Source organism: Alosa sapidissima, chromosome 16, assembly GCF_018492685.1.
Source record: "Alosa sapidissima isolate fAloSap1 chromosome 16, fAloSap1.pri, whole genome shotgun sequence".
Lineage (NCBI taxonomy): Eukaryota > Metazoa > Chordata > Actinopteri > Clupeiformes > Clupeidae > Alosa > Alosa sapidissima.
In genome coordinates this window covers 12282515-12300765 of record NC_055972.1, presented here as the reverse complement: position 1 = coordinate 12300765, position 18251 = coordinate 12282515, and the positions used below count along the sequence as shown (strand labels likewise).

The 18251-nt window shown below is 45.3% G+C and overlaps 1 protein-coding gene across 10 annotated transcripts in view; it reads left to right on the top strand.

Moving 5' to 3' along the window:
* The window catches only part of LOC121684971 (regulator of microtubule dynamics protein 2), a 49944-nt gene extending 34953 nt beyond the window's left edge, over positions 1–14991 (top strand). For all 10 annotated transcript variants that reach the window (XM_042065157.1, XM_042065155.1, XM_042065162.1 and 7 more), the window contains 6 exons: positions 4774–4849; positions 5746–5823; positions 8396–8494; positions 11179–11232; positions 11329–11409; positions 12829–14991. In XM_042065157.1, coding sequence (XP_041921091.1) covers positions 4774–4849; positions 5746–5823; positions 8396–8494; positions 11179–11232; positions 11329–11409; positions 12829–12876 — 436 coding nt within the window. In that variant the 3' untranslated portion in view covers positions 12877–14991. The remainder of the gene's footprint in view (positions 1–4773; positions 4850–5745; positions 5824–8395; positions 8495–11178; positions 11233–11328; positions 11410–12828) is intronic.
* Positions 14992–18251: the final 3260 nt, after the last annotated feature.

Sequence of the window (18251 nt, the reverse complement as noted above, 5' to 3'; positions counted from 1 at the left end):
AAAGTAACATAAACTGATTGTCTCAGCTCTAGTCAGAGGCTTGGTGGTCTAGGCCTTATATTAACACAGCACCTCCCCAACTTGTTCTCACCCCTGGAAATGGGTTCCGCCATCCACTTTCCCTGATGACTGCTTCAGTGATGACTGCTTTAGTGACTGGTTCACTGCTTCAGCCACAGTCCACTCTAAGTTCATCTGCTGACCTATTATGACTTCCTTATGCATTCTCTGAGGCTCTTCAGTTTATACTGTGCATTTGGTTCTTTCTGCTGTTGATCCACATAGTTTTTCAGTTTATTTTCCGACACACAGACTTCAAGACCTCTGTAATAACCTTTCCACTATAGACAGTCAAAAATGTCTTCAACTGGATAGCACCTTAAATAAAGTCTTTACACATTCACTTAATTTAGAAGATTTTTTTGTATTGTTTAAATACATTATATTTTATCTTGCATACAATATACCTTATCATAAAGTATATTGCACTGACTTGCAGCCAATTTTTGTCACGTTAATGAGAAGAAAAAAAACCCTCCCTCTACATAACCACAAACTGAGCACTGTTACAGGCCCAGCACATTCATTGCAAGTTGTAGCCCTCCTCTCTCTCCGCCATCCACTTTCCCTCTCTCCTGCCCTCTCTCTCCTGCTGTGTTTACCCACAGCACTCTCCCATAGGGAAACCCCACATTCCACAGCCCCAGATCCTGCCAAGGCACTCATCAGCGTCTGCTTGGCCAGTCAATCATGAGGAGATGTGTCTCTCTCTCTCTCTCTCTCTCTCTCTCTCTCTCTCTCTCTCTCTCTCTCTCTCTCTCTCTCTCTCTCTCTCTCTCTCTCTCTCTCTCTCTCTCTCTCTCTCTCTCTCTCTCTCTCTCTCTCTCTCTCTCTCTCTCTCGGCCTTACAAGCAAGCCCCTGCCAGAACTCTACCCTCTCAAGGCAATGTGCGTGCCATGAGAACATGTAGCAAACTGGTGCGTGAGGAAGCTGAGCTAATGCACGGTGAGGATGGTGGTGTGTGTGGGGGGGTTGCAAACTAAAAAAAAAACTAGCTGCAGGTTTTGTTGAGCAACCTCCCCACTGTCAGTCTCCTCACCTGGGTGTTGATTGAGAGAAGATTCCCTAATCGCCTATGGTATGTGACTTTTTGTTATTTTCCACACCTCCCCCTTTCTCACAAGATTTATTGCCTGTAATCACATTACAGACGGATCCAGCCCGCGCAGCAAGAGGCAAACAAAAACTCGCGCCGGCCCTATTTCCTCCCATCTCTCATCGTCTTGTTCACCTCAACCTCTTCATTTTTCCGCTTCCCTCTTTTTCATCCTCCCTTCTGTTTGGATTACCCACGATGCCTCTTACTTGCCGCCTCAGTTCATCTTCTCGCTTTATTATTGTGAATAATCATACCCTTGGCTTCAAGTAGGGCCTGCTATCTTCTCCGAGGTGGAACACACTCGTGGTTGTGTTTTGTCCTTGGGAGTGTGAGGACCTTCGTGGCCTTTAGATGGGTCTGTTGGAAGCGACTCACTCTGGCTCTTTCGTGATCCTCCTGTTGCATGAGAGTAGTAGCTGGAGATGGACGCGGTGTGACTGCCAAAACCAACGGCATGGAGTGTTTTTGTTGGCCGTGGGTTGGCAATGCCGTGCCATGCTCGCACTGTCTGGGCTGCTGTTGTGGTGTTGAGCTCACTACACTAATATGTCCTCCCACACATTACACACGCACGCAGTCACGCGCGCACGCACACGCACATACACACACACACACACATACACACACACACACACTAGGGCTTTCACGACTAGTGATTTTCAGTAGTTGACTAGTTGTTCATAACAGTCGACGACTAGTCGAGTAGTTGTTAATTTATTTGTTTGTTAAGTTGATGCGTTAGTTCACATTAAGGAAGATGCAGAGGGTGGAGTTCTGGTGAATACTTAAAACTGTATTTTTGTAATGCAGAAAGAACATAACAATACGAAAATTCATAGGTTATTCTATCCACATTGGTTAATATAAAACAGCTAAAAAAGCTGACCACAGAGAAATGGAGACTTGACCGCTGTCAGGTGACTGTTACAACTTCACTGCCAGGGAAAAAAACAGTCACTCGGAGTAGGCCTATTGGTGGCAGGAATAGCCAGATCAATTTCTCGATAACTTCGCCAGAGAGGGGAAACATTTTGTTAACGACTAGTCGACTACCGCCTACAGCGCGGACTAGTGGTTGTAATAGTTGACTAGTCGACTAGTTGGCGAAACCCCTAACACACACACACACACACACACACACACACACACACACACACACACACACACACAAAGACATTGCCTATGCACGCTCACTCATTCACCTACACACCCGATACACAATACACACATGACAGTGTAGTTTAGTGTTTGAATATATGCAGTACATATAATGGAGATTTATACCCTGAACAATTTAATTCACAGCTATGGCATACTAACATCAGAACATGCTGCTTGGGGAAGGAACTCATATCCTTGGCTTTGACGAGGCATTGTTAACCAGCTGAGCCGTACAGTAGCCTAAGCTGTTTTGGGACGGATGCCATCCAGGTCAGTCGTGTTGGCACTGGGCATCGTGCCCTGTCTGCAGCGCCCGGTGTTAGTCAGAGAGCCGGACCCCCCCCACCACCACCACCACCACCACCACCTATTCACCCACCCCTGTGGTGGCAGAGTTCACACGGCAGTCACGCAACAGCAAGGGTCACGACCAGCAGGCAGGCAGGCAGGCAGGCACTGGATAAGCCAGCTCACCACTCATTGTTTTCTTTTGGAGCGCCAATCCGTTCAGATACGGAACGCCTGCTCTCCTTCATCTGATTAACAGTCACTGAGTGGGAGGGAGAGGGAGAGAGGTGGATGGACAGAGTGGTATGAAAGGTGGGAGAGAGAGAGAGAGAGATGGATGGATGGACAGACAGAGTGTGAAAGGTAGAGGGAGAGAGAGAGAGAGTTGGATAGACAGAGGGAGAGAGAGAGATGGAGAGAGGAGATGGGGGGTGATTACATAAAAGAAAATAACTAAACCTCACGACAGTATGGGTGAAGAAGAACGAGAGATGGAGACAGGTTGACTGAGCACAGGAAACAGACAGGAAGAGGCATGAGAAAAGAAAGGGGAGAGCAAGATGAACAGACAATATAGGATGAACAATAAGTCTCAAATAGGGAGAGCGAGTGAGCTGGAGAGAGATAAAGAAAGAAAGAAAGAAAGAAAGGAATAGATTGACAGCGAGATAGTGTGAGAGTGATACAGAGGGAAGCATTGAAGCAGACAGACTGAGAGAGATTGACTTGGGAGCGAAGGCGCAGAGTCTGACCGAGTTACATTTACATTTCTTCATTTGGCATATGCATTTATCCAGCGACTTAACAGCAAGTTCCTCCAGTGAGCTGGCTGCGAACCAAGGTTCCAACTACTGCACATAAATCCCCATTGCTCTCTATGCACACACCCACACACTTACTCACACACCGTGACTTTCGGTAACGGTCGATCCCCCTCCCCTTAGCCCTCCTTCCTCTGCTGGTCGACCTTTTCACCCGGCGCTGCAGCGTATGAAAGGTGTTTGTGTCCTGCTGCACAGTTTAATGCTGAGTACCAGCAGGATTAGGGAGCTCTGCGCTGAAAGGCCTTTGATCACCTCATTCCACCCATCTTACAACACTCGACACCAGGAAAGCAAATGCACGCCTGCATACACATGCACATATGCACACGTGCACATATACGCGCACACACGCATGCGTACCCACACACACACACATGCGTGCACACACACACACACACACACATGCGTGCACACACACACACACACACACATGCGTGCACACACACACACACACACACACACACACACACACACATACACACACACATACAGACATACACATACACATTCACACACACACACAAAATACCAGCTTGCTTTGTTTGCTCATCCAGTTCTTTACAAAACTTCCACAAATTAACTTTAAAGGCACTCTAAGTAACGTCACTTCTGTTGACGTTCAAACCAAACAGAAAGCTAGTTTGCTACTTCCTCCCCCTTCCTCCCGTGCAAATGAAACTCTCCTAAACGCGCATCTTGTCTGTGATTTTCTGGAACAGATTGTTATGTTTTTATGGGCAAGGTTTGACCAAGTTGTTTCGTTTTTGGAGCCTGGGTTGTCCAGAGAGATAGTGTTTTTTTACAGTGTGTTCAGGACACAGGCAGCTAGCAGATGGTGAAGTGATATTAGCTGTAAGTGACAAAAAAATGTTTTAGCCTAAAAAATGTATGACATCGCTTAGAGCACCTTTAAGGAGCCCTTTTCGGAGGATAGGCCTAGTGCCCCCCCCCCCCCCCCACACACACACACACACACACACACACACACTGGTCATGGTGGTCATGGCTGCTGGAGCTTGTCCATATTGGGGGACAAGGAGACAGGCCACTGCTCTGGGGCTTTGTGTGTCGGGACGAAACAGGGGCGGTGGACTCCGTTGCATGGGGGATATCGGGAATTAATGGCCATCCTTGTGTTCTCAGTCAGGCGGTCAGCACCCCACAATCTAGGTTAACTTATTTCATCAATGGTCATCATGACTGGATAGTTCATAGAAGCTGGCAAGAATGTCATGCTTCGTATAGTGTTTAAAGCAATTTCAGTTGTGTTGTTAGCCATTGTGTTAGTAGAATGTTTTCACAAGGTTTTTTTAATGCTCTCTTTCTCTTCACTTGTGCAGGTTTGCCATATTGTGTGGACAGTTATCAGAGTATGACACTATCCAGAATAAAATCAAAAATGGCTATCTGTTTAAGGTGAGTACATGTGTCTGTAAAATCACCCAATATGAAACACTCAGTAGTCCTCAGAAGACTCTCTAGTCTATTTGCTGTGTGCTCTGATGGCATCCATATTAAAGCCATCATGTTCCTGCAGTTTGGGTCCCATACATGCACATGTAAGTCCCTACTGCATTGGTTCCCGGCCTGGAAAAAACCTTTGTCTTTCATGGAATCATAAAACAAAAATAGCACTCAATGATGTAACCTATACTGTAGGTGTGAATATATGACTGGCTACTGTGTGTGTGTGTGTGTGTGTGTGTGTGTGTGTGTTTGTATAGTGTATAGTGTGTGTATAGCGGACATTGTGCACGTAGTCCTGTCTGTCTGCCGCTGTGGGATTGGAGAGGAGGGCGGGTGCTCAGTTGTTCAGTAAGAGCCCTGCTCAAAAGACCAGGCCGCGTAGCAGTAAGGCACGTAGCATCCATCATACCTGTCAGCCGGAACCCAAAACACTTTTATCTGCTCGACAGGTGAACAACAAAAGAGGAAAAGTGGGTGAGAGGGGAGGGGAGGCAGGGAGAGAGAGGGACAGAGGGAGGGAGGGAGAGAGAGGGACAGAGGGAGGGAGGAAGGGAGTGAGTAGAGTAGAGGAGAGGAGAGAAGAAGAGAGAATTTGGGCGTAGCGTAGGAAAAAGTAAGTGGACTGGCAAGAGCGAGGGGTTGGAAGAGGGGAGAGGGAAGGAGGGAGCGATAAGGAAGATGTATGATATTTGGAGGGGGTGAAAGTGAGAGAGACCGAAGTGATTTATGGACAGAAGAGAGGTGTGTGCTGATCCCTGTAGAGCCAAAGACACACTAGCAAAACACACACACACACACACACACACACACACACACTGAGCTGTTTCCTGACCATCTCTCCCCAGGATCATCTGGATCTAGCCATCGAGCTGAAACCTGAGGACCCTCTCTCCTATTACCTGCTGGGCCGATGGTGTTATGCCGTAAGTCACCCGCAAGCCCACTACAATAGCCTGGCGGGCCATCCTATATCATTGAAATGTATAGTCTGGAATCGAACCATTCACCTCGCTTAATCCAAGGGGTGGGCAGAGAATTGTCTTTCAAACTGCCTAGGCATGCAATAGGCCAGCGCTACGACATCCGTATCCGGTCGGCAAAACGGAAAATACATCCTTCTTCGAAAAGAATGACTTAAGTGCATTGTGTTGCTCAACTTTCAAAGAAAAGCACAAGTCCAACTCCTCCAAAGTTGACGCAAACACCGATTCAAACAACCGCTCTTCGTTCGCCATAGCCACCTTCCTTGTTGTTCACTGTCGCAGGACTGTCGTTATCCTGTTAAGCCCGCCTTAAGACTCTCTAACAAAATAGAGCGCTGTGATTGGATGAGGTCCACGGCGTCAGCCAATAGAAATCCCTATGGTTTGGTACTAGACGTACAGGCTGAGCAAATTAATTTGCCGTCGCTAGGGTGCGTCTAGATTTCTAGGCTACCACTACAACGCAACCGGAGCCAAACACATTGGGCCATGTCAGCCATATTGTATACAAGTATAAGTATATATACTCTTTTGATCCCGTGAGGGAAATTTGGTCTGTGCATTTATCCCAATCCGTGAATTAGTGAAACACACACAGCACACAGTGTACACACAGTGAGGTGAAGCACACACTAATCCCGGCGCAGTGAGCTGCCTGCATCAACAGGGGTTAGGTGCCTTGCTCAAGGGCACTTCAGCCGTGCCTACTGGTCGGGGTTCGAACCGGCAACCCTCCGGTTACAGGTCCGAAGTGCTAACCAGTAGGCCACGGCTGCCCCTATTGGTCACAGCTGTCCACCACCTCGACCCATGGACGTCCTCCCACTTCTTGCTCGCACTGTTTAAAAGTCCAGGCTGCTGTTACCGTTTGTTGTCTCTCTGGCATTTCCAGGAGATGTTTCCATTCTGTGATAAGCACGCTCAAAAGCTGGCCACTTTGGACCGGCCATTGTGTCCATGAAATCAGATGGGCTCTGTTTACCTTAAGTGTTTGCCCCTTCATTTTAATCCTGTTACTCTTCCACTCAAGGAGCAGTCGTTGTGTAAACACGCTGCTTAGATCAATTTGTCTCTGTCCAAACACCCACCGGGCCACCCATCGACCGAACATTTTTTTTCTAAAGATTAGACTGGTTTGATGCTGAGGCGTTGAGGTGATGTTTTAGTATTTGACATAATGAACTGAGCCGCGTGGATTGATCTACTATGATATGTAGACCAAGAAGTATTCCATGTGTAAACACACAGCTTAGATACATTTCTCTCTGTCCAAACAGCAACTGGCCACCCGTTAATGCTTAATGATAACATTCTTTTTAAAATAAAGAGTCGACTGGTCTGATTCAGAGGATTAAGTCAAGTCATCACCGGTAACAGTAAGTGACGTGTTAGTGTTTAGCATGAGGAACTGAGCCATGTTTATTGTGCTGTGTTGGTGTCAGAAAGGGAAAGGGGCACGAGTGAGCGAGACGAGCCCTTAAACTGCCTCCCTCTCTCCACCCCTCAGTGCTAACACCTCCACTCAGGCGTCACCACCTCTGTTGGCTTTGCCGCTAGCGCTGCGTTGGAAAGAAATGACACGGCGCCAACAGTACACCTGCAATTAGTAGATACCCCACACACACACACACACACACACACACACACACACACACACACACACCATCCCTCCTTCTTTATCCATCCTGTCCCCGTTTTTCTTTTTTTTTTTTCTTCTTTTTCCTTCTCACACAAAAGGGCGGGGAAGGAACATTTCATACGCCCTTACAGCTGTTCCTCCCCCGAGCCATTATCTAATTCCTGGAAATGCGTGCCACGCGGGTGGGTAGGGTAGGGGCCGGTACTGTTGCCCAGTGTTTGGAAGATAACGCAAGCGTGTGGGGTTTGTTTGTGTGTGTGTGTGTGTGTGTGTGTGTGTGTATGTGTGTGTATGTATAGTAATAGATGGCGCTAGGATCTTTCTTTCCACTGTTGTGCTTTTCTGATTAGGTAATTAGTACTGTGGTTGAAGGTGATTGAAAAACTTGATTCCTATTCTAATTAATCTGGTGGGACGGTGGCTATTGCACACAATAATTCTTGGCTGGCATTTCGTCTGGATTGCCAGAGTTACTTGGAATCATAAATAAGAACAACATGCAATCAGAACATTCCTGCGGATGACTAAGGATTTGTCATTTTGTTCATCCAGTGTTGGCTTTCTTTTTCTCTCTGCGTTTATGGGTCCTTGATCTCAGTCACTCTCTCTTTACTGTGTAAACATCTCACAGCCATGTCAGCCATTATGTCACCTCTATTGTTGTTACATTACATTTGATTCATTGCTCTAACATCCACAACCCTCCTTAACTTTCTTGCCCTGTAGTTAGGCAGAGTAATGGGACTCTATTACCTCTGGGTGCTACTGCAACCGTATACCCCAGACAGGTGTTATCCCAAACACGGGCATTTTCTCTGTGTAGATGTGTGCTTCAGTGTCAGATTTGTGTTCTAATGTCTTGCCTCATGGCAGGTTGCACAGTGCACGTGGATTGAAAGGAAAATTGCTGCCACTCTTTTTGGAGAGCCTCCCAACGCAACTGTCCAGGACGCCCTGCAGAACTTCCTCAAGGTACGGCACTTTCACAGTGTTACACTCTTCAAAGCCAGGCCTTCAGTCCAAATTCAGTTTTGGCTTGTCAGTCATCATCATGTACACAAGAGTGCCTCCTGGGTAGATCTCATGCTTACACACCATGACCGTCCAAACACATGTAGTACCAGCTCGAGGCATCTGGGCCATCCTACAGTAACTTACACTAGCAGCCCCTGGGCACACAGAGCTAATCGCTGCCAATGTTTGCGCATCACCATGAAAACATCTTCTTTTCCTTTAATATATATATTTATTTTTAAGAAGACTTGTGCTAGAGGCTTGAGATACAGGTAGAAAGCACTGATCTGTTAGGGCAATGTTGAAATTGCTGCAGCAAAGACTAGGATCATATTGAAGGCAAAAGTCCTATTTGGAATAAAGCGAGTCAGTGATAGATTTGCCCACTGAGGAACAAGTTACCGAGCTTAAGGTTTCCCCTGGTATACTATAAAGCTTTGAGGACAACGTGTCACTCTTAAAGCCACTATAGTCATTGCTATGAACTTTCCTTCAACCAACTTGGGCTACCAGCCGTTGCCTTTACTCGCCTTTAGTGCACAGGCAAGAGTGTTTGTTTTGTTTTTGTGTGTGTGTGTGTGTGTGTGTGTGTGTGTGTGTATAAGCAATATATACCCTTAGGGCTGTCTTTCTTTCTTCTTCTCTCTCTTTCTTTCTTGTCCTTTTTTCCCTTTAAGACCAAGCCCCTTGTATTTAAGAAGGGCTTAATCTATGTTCCCTCATTTCACATGTTTATATAGAGAATTGAAATTGCTCCTGGCCAAGATTCTCATGCATGCCTCATCTTCACGTCTTGTGTATCTCACCCATCAATTTGATTTAAGTGGCGTGTGTTGTAACTTGTTACTCCTCATTGCCACGACTCAGGGGGGTGTTGGAGGGGGATGTGGGTTGTCTAGCTTTTAACAAACAATTCCTGAAGAATTATACAACAGCTGTGGCTGATTGCGCAGGACTGACATACAAAAACAGTGGCTGCAAGCGCACAGTCTTCCAAGCAGGGGTTGAGTCAACAACAGTAACACCAACAACAGCAAAAAAGAAAAAATGACTAAATTTGCAGCTGTTGGCCACATCTTTTGTGTTCTCTGGCAGTGAAACAGGTCCAGTCTCTTTGGCGTGTAATTGCCCAATTTGCTTGCTAAAGAGCGGTCACTGCACTGCCAGATGGGTCAGAGATGTCTCTCTGGGCTTTGCTTTGGCAGCAGGGCAGATATGAGATTGGCACTTTTGAAATCTCCCTTTCTGTCTAGCCCTTTCGTTCTCTCTCTCTCTAAGTGTCTCTGCCAGCAGAGGGGGCATGTCAGCTTGTTACTCACAGCATTTCTCTATAGGAGCCACTCTGAAGTCACAAAGCTGGTTTCAAATAGAACTGAAGTGACAGTTGAGAGAGACTAAAATTAGTGTGCAAAAAAGCAGTGAAACGTTTTCAAAATGCTCAAAAAAGCTTTCTAGATTTCCCAATTATCAGTTGAGAGAAAATTTAAATCCTTTGCAGGAGCATGTGCATCTACCAACTTCTTACTGCTCCTTAAACCACTGTAGAAATTGTTTCAATAAAAGGTGGTGTTGAGTAACTAGGAAAACAATCTTAACTATACTCTGCCTTAGGGTCCAATCTAAAACTCTCTTTTACACAGACAGAACATGCATCAGATGGGGGTGTGTGACATGTGAAATGTAATTTGTATAAATGAGGAGTTAAAGTCGTAAAATTGCAGTGGAATGCTCCTATCATATTTTCATTGGCAGTTTTAAAACCCTCTGTCAGCACTGATGTGACAAGACAAGTGCTCAGCTGCATCTAGGCCTAGAGACACGCAGAAAACTGTTTACAAACACCGTCTGACTCCAAAGCCCTGCAGCGTATATCGTTTGCCGTTTCATTGATTTTTACAGCCGTTTGAGAGAGCATTCCAGCTATCTTCTGTGTGGGTTGTTGTTAAAATGTCCTTCCTAAGATCACTACGCCCTGTCATTACCTCTGGCTTTCACGTCAGCAATCCCAAAATCATTTGTTGTTAAGAGGAGTTACTGGCTGCTGCCGGTAGCATTTAGGATTTCAGCTCAGACAGTACAAGCCCCAATCTGTGGATTCTTCGCCAGTAAAAGGGATTTGCTGTTTATTCTTGAAATACTTTTCCTTTTTTTTTACTGTTAAAGAGGCTGTTTAGATAAGTCAGGATGTGTGTACAATTCCTGTCTAAAAGTAACAGATAGTCAGGAAATAAAACAACTTGATAAGGGTAAGGGGAGCACTGCCATTATCTGACCCAGCTGTGCAGTACTTCAGCACCTGGCTAATGGCTAAGGAAATAAAACCTCTTTGACTCAGTCCAGGAACTGATTGGTCCAATTAAGGGTGTGGCACACTGTTAGACATAGCTAGTGGCATGTCGAGAGTCCTGTAAATGTCCATCTTTTGTTTCCCTTTTCTAGAGCTCCTGTGCTCTTCTTTTTTTCCCCTCACCTTACTCTGCCTCCACCCTTCCATCTTTCATCCCTCTCAGTTTATTCAGTCCTTCCTTCATTTTCAGCGGTCATCTTTTACTTCATCTCTCTCTCTCTCTCTGCTCTTCCTCTGCCATTGTGCCTTTCTCTGTTCATTCACCTCATGTAACATACTCCTTTTTGTTCATTAGGCTGAAGAGATATGTCCACAATACTCGAAATCCAATCTCGTCTTCCTGGCAAAGGTCAGTGGAAAGCCATTTTAAAACGCACCTGACATTAAGGCTGCAGATAAGGCCGTGGAGCCCATTAACACTAGACGTATCTGCTTGGTTGAACAGTGTTATAAGGATCTGGGCCAGAAAGAGCAGGCCAGAGAGGTGTGCAACACAGCATCCAGCATTGGCAACACTACTACAGAGGTAGGCCAGTGGATATCCACCTCCCTTTAAACTGGACTGTACCTTTCAGTGAATTTGAGTTGCAGCTGTCACATGGTCTCACAGTGTCCTTATAAAACAGTGGTCACCAACCTTTTTGAGCCCAAGATCCCTAACCTCGCCCTGAACAAAGGCAAGATCTACCTAGCGTCAAAAGAAAATCAAAGCTAAAATACTTTCAATTTAAGGCCTTTTATTAAGGCAAATGTATCAGGTCAAAAATATCACATCCTCCACCCCCTTATACAGGCGTCAATGAGATAACAACACTTTAACATAGTCTTTACTTACATGATTTTGGTTTTGATTTTCTAATTGGAGTAAGTGTTTGTGACAATACGTCATGATAAATTTGATGTTTGATCGCTGTTTTGGTATGAAGCATCTTTCACGTAATTAATGCGTACTCTAGAAAGTGAAAGTAACCTAAGCCTAGGCCTACAATGCACTCCATGTCTGTGCACGTCCGCAATCGATTACATTCTTCAAATGGAGAACAAATTCCTGATCGCTAAACTTTTGTTTTTTATTTTCTGTCAGTTAGCAGTTGATGTAGAAGCAACTAACGTAATTTGACTTCGGCGGGTGACAAGTCCTGTTGCGAGAGAGACAGAGAGAGAGAGAGATAGAGAGAGAGAGCGCACCTGCAAAGTGGTGCTGTGCGCATGTGTGTGTCTGCATGGGGTTACGTTCGGTTCAAGTCAGAAGTTGGTTCGTCCGGTCCCGCATTCACGCTGCTCCATTATTAGATTAACGTTATCGGACAGCACTGTAAATGTATGCAGGAATTTCTCGCATTATGATGGCTAGGTCTTGAATAAATCATGCGCTATCCTATCCCACGCTGAAATGTAGGCTACGCCCTGTAAATGTTGGCGAACATGTGGGAATTTGGTGACTGTTTTTAATTCTCGCTATTATTCTCGGGATCTACTGGGCAAGTCCTAAAGATCTACCGGTCGATCGTGATCGACGGGTTGGCGACCACTGTTATAAAACATACCTTCCTATCATTCTGTATCTGCCTCTTACCCACTATCTTTCTGTCCCTTTCTCTCTCCATCCCTCTCTCTCTCTCTCTCCATCCCTCTCTCTCTCTCTCTCTCTCTCTCTCTCTCTCTCCATCCCTCTCTCTCTCTCTCTCCATCCCTCTCTCTCTCTCTCCTCTCTCTCTCTCTCTCTCTCTCTCTCTCTCTCTCTCCATCCCTCTCTCTCTCTCTCTCTCTCTCTCTCTCCATCCCTCTCTCTCTCTCTCTCTCTCTCTCTCTCTCTCCATCCCTCTCTCTCCATCCCTCTCCATCCCTCTCTCTCTCCATCCCTCTCTCTCTCTCTCTCTCTCTCTCCATCCCTCTCTCTCCATCCCTCTCTCTCTCTCTCTCTCTCTCTCTCTCTCTCTCTCAGGACGATGAGGCTCAAAAGGAGCTGGACTCTCTTCTTCCCTATCTGTAGCCCTGCGGTTACTGTATTGCACTGATCACTGAAGCAGAACTACATTTTCCTGACCTCGACCTCAGGCTGTTACCAGCTTGACCCGCACGTTGAGGTCAATGTGAAGAAAATTGGGAATATTTTAATTTTTTTTTGTCAGTGTGCTTTGTCAGTTACGTTTTTTACTTGGATTTTGGAAGAACTATTACCTTGGATCTTGGAAGAACTATTAACAATGGGGGGGGGGGGGTTAGTACAACTATGAACATGTACAAACTAACTGCAGTGCAAATATTAGATTATTATCATGCCCATCATGTTGATAAGGAACAGGAACTGACAAAAGTAATATGATCACAGTTGTGTTGGGTGCACAAACAAGGAATGGGGCCCTTTTGCTGAGTTTTTGTCTGGGTCACACCTGATGGTGTTTGCTTACCTTTGATACCCATTATGACTGAACAAAACAAAACAAAACAAAACAAAAAAAAACTGTAGTTTCCAGAAAGTTCCCTGGGAGAGGGGAGCATACCCAGACTGGTACCCAACACCACTGAAGAAGAAGAGCTGTCTGGATCGCTGAAACGGTTATCTGCGTCCTGACCTCTCTGCCACAACAATCCTGTCGGCTTTTGTCGTTTTCAGCACATTTTTACCTCTAATGGCAGCAGCAGCAGCAACAACCGGAAAAGGAAAACAAAAAATGGGACCCAAACAATAGAGCACCCAAACAAGGCTTTTCATTCAGTGGCCAACACCTGACCCCTCCTGTCTGATCTGTCCCTCTCTCTCTCTCTCTCTCTCTCTCACTCACTTTTTCTCTTTGTGTCCCCATTTATGTGGGTGTGGGTGTGTGTGTGTGTGTGGTGTGGGGTGGGGTGGGGTGGGGTGTGTGGGGGGGGGGGGGGGGGGCGCTTTCCCACTGGTCAACTGGACCATTGACATTTGCTACACCTTTGTCCCAGTTGTGGGATAAATGGGGCTGTCAGTCAGTGGCTGACCCCTCTGCCGCGAGGCCAGCGCTCCCGTCCTCTGTTTGGGGGTAACAAGCGGCTCCGTCGCCCCCCAGTGCACACCAGCACCCCGGCGCCTCACGCCCCTCGCTAATCCGGCCAGCGAAGGAGAACGAGCAGGGGATGGAGGCAGCTCGTCTGACATTTTGTCCTTTTCTTTTCATTCTTTAATTTTTTCTCTCAGAATGAGAATCATTGTTTTTACATTCCTACTGCATGTTATGTCACATGTTTTTTTATCACAGTGACTGGATTACTGTCATTATTACCAGTCAATGCTGTTGTCATGTCTTAAGAAGTCTGCTCATACAATTCTGATCTTCTGGACATTTATCATCGGAAGGGGAGAAAAGAGTATTGATGTACTCAATTCTATGAAACTGTACTGTAAATTGTTTCTATGGATATCATAAAGTGTGCTATTATTGTTTGTTGGAAGAAAAAATGTGGAAATTGAATGTTAGGGTTGCATTAGAAGAGGTCTTGACCTAATTACATATTTGGCCTTCCTGAGATCAAATTACTTGCAACATGTCAACATAAAATAAGCGGTTTTATGTCTTTATATTTTCCTTTTATTTAGACTTTATTTTTCCTTTAGATTCTTATTGTTGAGCAACAGTAATGTTTTTGGTGTAATTTGGAATTTAGGCATTTGGAGCTGCAATATTTTATGAATTACATTACAAGGAAATTGTAATGTAAGTAAATTACTATTAACAAAATTGTATATAGAATTCTACACAGATGATTATATTTACATGGTAAAGGTTAACAGAGCAATTACAGGTTACCATTAAAACATGTTCATCCATCCTATCACCCCACTCTTTGCCTCATTCCTGGGATTATCCCATGATCTGACTCAGTGGTCTGCCATCCAGTCAGATTAGGACTGCAGTGTCTCCCATCTGTGGGCACGTCTTTACACGAAAGACATATTCAGCAACACTACAAATGGCGTCAGACTGAGATCTACATTTCCCTTTATCAGAGATGGGATCAGTAGCCTACTAAACGCACAAGCAGCCCCATTACGGCGCATTTGTGTTCCTCTCCTGATTGTCCCTCCTCATCTTGTGGCATCTTGAAAAGGTATAAAAATTAAAACATGTTTACCACATCCTTCTTTTCTCTTGATCTGCTCATTCTTGCCCAGTCTTCATGATGGGAATGCATTATTGTGTGTAGGAAGTGGTTTGGCTGATAACAGCACTAGGCTGAGTTGGGGAACTTTGTCCGGGCGCTCCAGCATCCTCTCTCGCACACTTTGTTCTCACCCTGCACCTCCTGGATAGATGGGAAAATCAGAGCGTGGAAGCCATCACATGGCCTCTCCATCTGTTTCAGAAAGCGGCTCACTTGACATTCCTTACACACAAACGTATGGACTGCAGTTTATTTATTTTTATGTCAGAAGAATAGGCCTATTCCATGCAACTGAATGATTCCAAGTCTAGTATTTTAATTTAGGCAACTACCGGTATTCAAGGTGTATTAGAGCAGTAAGAACAGAAGAGTCATAGATAGGGGCGCGTGTTGTGTCAAGTAGGCTACAGTTGGGGTGTTGCATCCCTAAGCACGGACAGTGATGTGTAGCCGGTCCCCTCAATGGCGGCTATGCTTTCATTCAATACAGTCCATGATATCATATTAGGTTATAACAGGTTAGCTGAAAATGTAGGTTATATTCTATTTGTAAATTAACAACACGCATTTCATAATGACAACGTTATTTTACTCGGCTTATCATTAAGTCCCAGGTCAACGTTAATGGTTCATTATGCCCAATACTGTTGTGATAGCTACACTGTCCCAGAATAGTGGGTCTGGCTCGTCAGCCTACCAGAATAGGGTATGTCACGAACTTAACTTGGTTGTGCGTCTTTGTAAGCAATCTCCTAACTTCACTTTTCCCACAGCACAGTTCCACCTAAGCGACTGGATTTATTCTGAAAATAATGTTTTAGTAGCCTACTCAAAAACCTATAGTATATGACTAAAACATTGATATCAGTCTGAGCCTCGAGATGATGATTAATCTGCTAAATTTGGCATCCGCAAATCGTGAAAAATATTTTCGTTTAACTCTTAATCTCGCGTGCCCGCTCGTTTCGTATCAGCTCTTGCATCGCTGCCCACGGTTATTATTGCAGGTTGGAGGACATTCTCCATTGACACAACTTTGTACACGGAGGCAGTATTTATAGTGCATACTTTCCTACAATGCAAACATGGTGGTGTTATTGAGAGTCAGGGCAGAATCGGGTCTGTGTAGATTGTTTGTAGTGAAAACAAAGATCAGAGATAAAAAAAAAACCCTGCTCAAAACAAGGTCAAGCACCCAATTTACATAATAATGCAAAACAACAACAACAACAAAAACCATTTCCATGGAATGTTAGAATTAAGAATAGTCATGGGATGACAAACATAAATTATTGAAAGTAAACTGTTCTATTATATCACTTAAATTTGACAAATAGGATACACATATGTATATTAGCATGTATCGGGGAGTGTTTTCCCACATGTGTGTTTTGTATTCATACCCTGCAGAAGTAAACACACATAGTTCCCTAGAAGTCAGAATGTCTGCAGCATGCAAAATTCCCTATGCAGATCACATTCTTGGCATGCATTTTAGTGTCATGACTCATGTTTGACCACTGGCTTAAGGAGGCCCAGCTGGCAAATCCACAGGACAACAGTGTTTTATCCAGTGTCTGCGTGAGCATTGTTTGTTATGAATGAGTGTGGCTGGTTTGACCGCTAATCAGTGGACAAAGCCGTGCCACGTGAGACTCGTGGTGGTACTTCATTGGAGTGGCGGCTTCCAGAGATCTTGTTTGTTTTTGGGCTGTTTGTGAACCATGCCACCCAGTCACACAGGGCCAGACATGGCCGTCCCTGCCAGGAGTTCCAGGGTTGGAGTCAGACTGACGGAGAGCGAGCTGTGCTTGTCCACACAGCAACACTTCCCTTGTGTCCTCTTTTTCTACGCTCTCTCTTTGTCTCTTTCTCTCTCTCTCACTCTCTCTCTGTTTGCCAGCTTTGATGCATCATGCTGTGTGGAAGACCAAAGCTTTCACACTCCACGCACCATCACTCTCACAAATACACACACACACACACACACACACACAGAGCAATTTGCTGGTCCTCGCACTCAGCAGGCTTTCTCCACCTGCCACCCCTCCTCGAGGAGGAGATGTACCCAGCAGACCGTGGGTTCTCCTCTGTTCCCCATTAAGAGGCAAGCCAAACCCATACTAGGCGTCTAGGTCAACCAGAGGTCACCAACCACAGAAAAAACACTGAATAAAAACTCTTTTAAGAACCCCCCGCTTATTGCACAGTGTGTTTTTGTCAAGCAACCAAGATGGAAATGGCCATACAATACATGTGTGTACACAGACACTGTTTGTAGAGACGGGTGTGTACATGCAAAATATGTTGTAACAGGTGCCAGACAAAAAGGGTGTCAGAAAGAGAGGGAGATGGTCTGCACACTGTATGGGCTCCAAGACATACTTTATTTATTTTTAAAAAGGCGTTTGAATCTCAACAGATCTTCATCTGGCAAATAAGTTCTTGAAGATGATCTGTTGAGATCGAAACTTTCAATCTCACCACACTGATCCTTGTGGGGATGAAGACCATTCTGGATCAGCTGAGAAGACAAGGCTGGTGTCCTTGAAACACACACACACACACGTGATTTATCTCTGGATACTTTCTGGATGTAGGAGGGCTGTGTGTGTTTTCCTGTAACTGGAGAGGGGAGGCTTACTGTAGTTAGCATTGTGCCGTGTCAATGACCCCCAAGCGCCGTGACGTTGTCTCAGGTTTTCCGGATGCTGAACCCACCCGTCCTGCATCTGACTACAGCACAGTGCATGCTGAGATTTTCGAAGCTGGTTTTCCATTCAGATTGACAGCAAGTAAATGCTGCCTTTTCTACCTTTTCCTGCTTTCTTTCACTTCTTTTTTTTGTTTGTTTGAACATTTAGGTGAGGAGGAGTATGAGGGTGTTGCCGTATCGGTAATCAGATGGTTTTATCTGAACTTGTCACGCACTGGGCTGGCTGTGAGCCCCAGACTGATCAGAAACAGGATGTTCTGGGAGTGCAAGATAAAGGGCAACGCAGGCAAAGCTTTATCCCAAACACTTTTCTTTTGTTCCCACACCACATGGAGGCTGCAGCCAGCCAGCCAGCAACGTTGTTGTGATGGGTAAAATTAGAAAGCAGTTACCTCATCCGCCCACCCCCTTGTTGCAGTTGGTTCCTATTTAGGTTTCTGTGCACGTTCAGGCCTACAGTAAGTGTTTCCAATCACACCTCGGGTGAAAGTTTGTGCTTTGGTTGGCTGTTGTAGACA